General features: G+C 55.5%; 2 protein-coding genes across 2 annotated transcripts in view; both read right to left on the minus strand.

The window, feature by feature from the left end:
• Tco025E_09174 (putative calpain-like cysteine peptidase) lies at positions 1–2,580 on the minus strand (the record flags this gene model as incomplete). Its single annotated transcript, XM_029375999.1, has 1 exon — positions 1–2,580. A coding segment is annotated over one exon (2,580 nt), but the record flags the coding sequence as incomplete, so codon positions are not given.
• A 31-nt stretch (positions 2,581–2,611) lies between these two features.
• The window catches only part of Tco025E_09175 (putative calpain-like cysteine peptidase), a gene marked incomplete at both ends in the record, with an annotated part of 1,629 nt that continues 1,611 nt past the window's right edge, over positions 2,612–2,629 (minus strand). Inside the window, one exon of the mRNA XM_029376000.1 lies at positions 2,612–2,629. This exon is cut by the window's right edge and continues 1,611 nt beyond it. Coding sequence (XP_029223890.1) covers positions 2,612–2,629 — 18 coding nt within the window.

Here is a 2,629-nt window from a genome sequence, read left to right on the forward strand (position 1 = left end):
CCTTAGCTCTCGCAGCTTCGCCTCGCCGCGCACGACAGCGTCATCGTACTCCAAGCCAAGCTCTTCCAAGGGGAACCCAAAAGGCTCGGGATTCAGGAAGGCCCTCTCTTTGTGAAGCTGCAACTGAGCCAACTCCCTGGCACGCTCGTTCAACTCACCCTCCAGTTCCTTGATTTTTGCCGCATTGCCGCGCGGATCTTCGTTGCGAAGACGCAGGCGCTCCACCTCCATCGTGTGGAATGGCTCATCCGAATCCAGCGGCAGCTCAGACACCGGCACACCCCCCGGTTGCGGGTCGAGAAATAGTTCTCGCTCCTTCTCCTTGAGCTCACTTGCAAGCACGTGCGTTCGGTCAAACAACTCGTCCTCAAGGGCAGCGATGGCGCTGGCGTCCTTCCGCGGTTTGTGGTTTAATGCACGAAGCTCACGCTCCAGCTCCAGGAAGGCCTCGTTTTCGTTTAATGCAAGCAACTCGAGCGGGACACCCTCCGGCTCTGGATCCAGAAAAGTGCGCTCCTTGGCGTGCATCCGCTTGGCCATTTCGTGAGCAACCTCGTTCATCTCCGCTTCTAGGGCAGCGATCTTGCTTGCATTCGCAACAGGGTCCCTCTTCACTTTCAGGCGTTCGCCCGCCATTGCGGCAAACAGAGCCTCTCCCATAAGAGGTATGTCCTGAAGAGCAATGCCCTCCGGTGCCGGGTCAAGGAAGGACAGGTCCTGGTGGCTAATGTCAACCTCTATAGGAATACTTGGCGTTCGCGCCGAGATTGATCCCCCACGCGCTGAGGGCTTTCTTGCACTGATATCCACCGATGCCCGCGGTAGGGGAGTACTCAAGGCCTCTTCGGTGAATTCGCTTTCGTCATCGTGGAACTCAACGGCGTCAATGGGCGGCTCAGTTGTACGAACATGGGCCTCCTCAATCGCCACAACCTCAACCCTCACTGGAACTTCACCGTTGCCATGCGGACATGTAATGGAAAGCGCATATCGGCCATCTCTTGGAAGATGGTGCACGATGCCGGTTTCACGAAAGTTTGTGGCGGAAGCGACCCCGCTTATGCACTTATTGTCTGCATCATATAAGTACATGCCAAGGAAATCTTCCGTCATGGCATCTGAGCAATTAGGGGTACGATAGGGCTTTTCCTGGCGCAGCAAAATATGCACATCCGTCGGGGTATCAACTACAAAATCGACACGTCGCTTTTGTTGATGCTCTAATACGACGTGTGCAATAGCGGGTAAGTGCCGTGCTACGTCAACTTTGAGTCGCGTAAAAGTCAGAGGTTTTTCGTCACCCGGATTCTGGTACCAGTAGGATAATAAAAATTTTCCTTGTTCGTGAAACATTGCTCCGGGGACGAGGTAGCCAAAGAAATTTGGCGGCACAACAATTCTGTTAACTACCTCACGGAAGTCCATGTAGAGCCCCTTGTGCACCATGCGGTGATTATTTGCCGTCAACAGATAAGTGGGAATCATCGTCGTGTCCGTACTCTGCGAGAGAACGAGGCCGCATTGAATGTAATTCAGCTCCTGCTGCGGCATCAGATGGAGCTTGTGCCGCTGGTCCGGCTGCCCAACCATGGCCATGATCTGCAAGGGCTCATCGGAAGTGTTCCGCACCACGTACAGGGGGTTCTCGCGCCACGTCACCAGGGTGGGGTTGCCGCCATTCGTGCCCTCGCCCCACTCGCTGTTGAAGTGCCAGCCCGGCAACGCCACGCCACCAAGCAAGACTTTCTCAAGGCTGGAAAAAGTCTCAAGAAACATCGTAACTGGCACGTACATTGTGTCCCTTCGCTCCGGGGTGTAGGTTACCCGCAACTCATCCGTCCAACGGACATCCTCGTTATTCATGGGGCCCGTGTACACGGCCTCGACAAACGGGTTACTGAGTTTCACAAAAAGATCAGAAAGAGTAATATCCGACGACTTAAAAGGGGAAACAACCGCAAGGACCCCGTACGCTTGATTTTCTTGAATCCCCGTATTGGACCCTAGACCTGAACGCGCGGTGGCTCCATACGCACAGGCATTCAGATCCTCGTTAAGGTTGAGCCAAAACTCCGGATCGTCAACATGATACATGGCGGACTTCGCAAGCTTCAGATCGGTCGGGATGCTCACCACGGGACGACCGGTGAAGTCGTAGTACAACTCCTGCAGGGTGCAGCCCTCAATGTTCTGGTACAGGGTGTAGAACTTCGCGTAGGCCTTCTCCAGCAGCAGGGGCCACCAGTGCCGGGTGGGGGAACGGCAGAACAGAGTCTGCTGCTCCATCAGCGGGATGCGGTCGTCGATTTCCACCTTCACCCACTGGCCATACCTGTGAAACTGGAACGTGTAGCGCCCATCCTCCCGCACCTTCTTTGTCACGAACACGTTGCGGATCACATCGGGGTGGTGGTCCACAAGCGTCGCGAAGGCGGTCAAGCAGCAGCACTCAAAGTGTTCGCCCTGCTCGAACTGGTCCCGGTCCATCCTGTCGGGAAGGAGCGGCAGTGTCTTGCCCTCCGGATACAAGTCACCGATGTGAATCCAAGGGTCATTCGTGATGGCCTTGTTGTCAACCATGAACCGCTTGTCCTCGAAGGGCGTTGTGCTGTCAGGCACCTCCGTAATC

This window comes from Trypanosoma conorhini, assembly GCF_003719485.1.
Source record: "Trypanosoma conorhini strain 025E chromosome Unknown Tco_14.4_contig_01004, whole genome shotgun sequence".
Classification (NCBI taxonomy): domain Eukaryota; phylum Euglenozoa; class Kinetoplastea; order Trypanosomatida; family Trypanosomatidae; genus Trypanosoma; species Trypanosoma conorhini.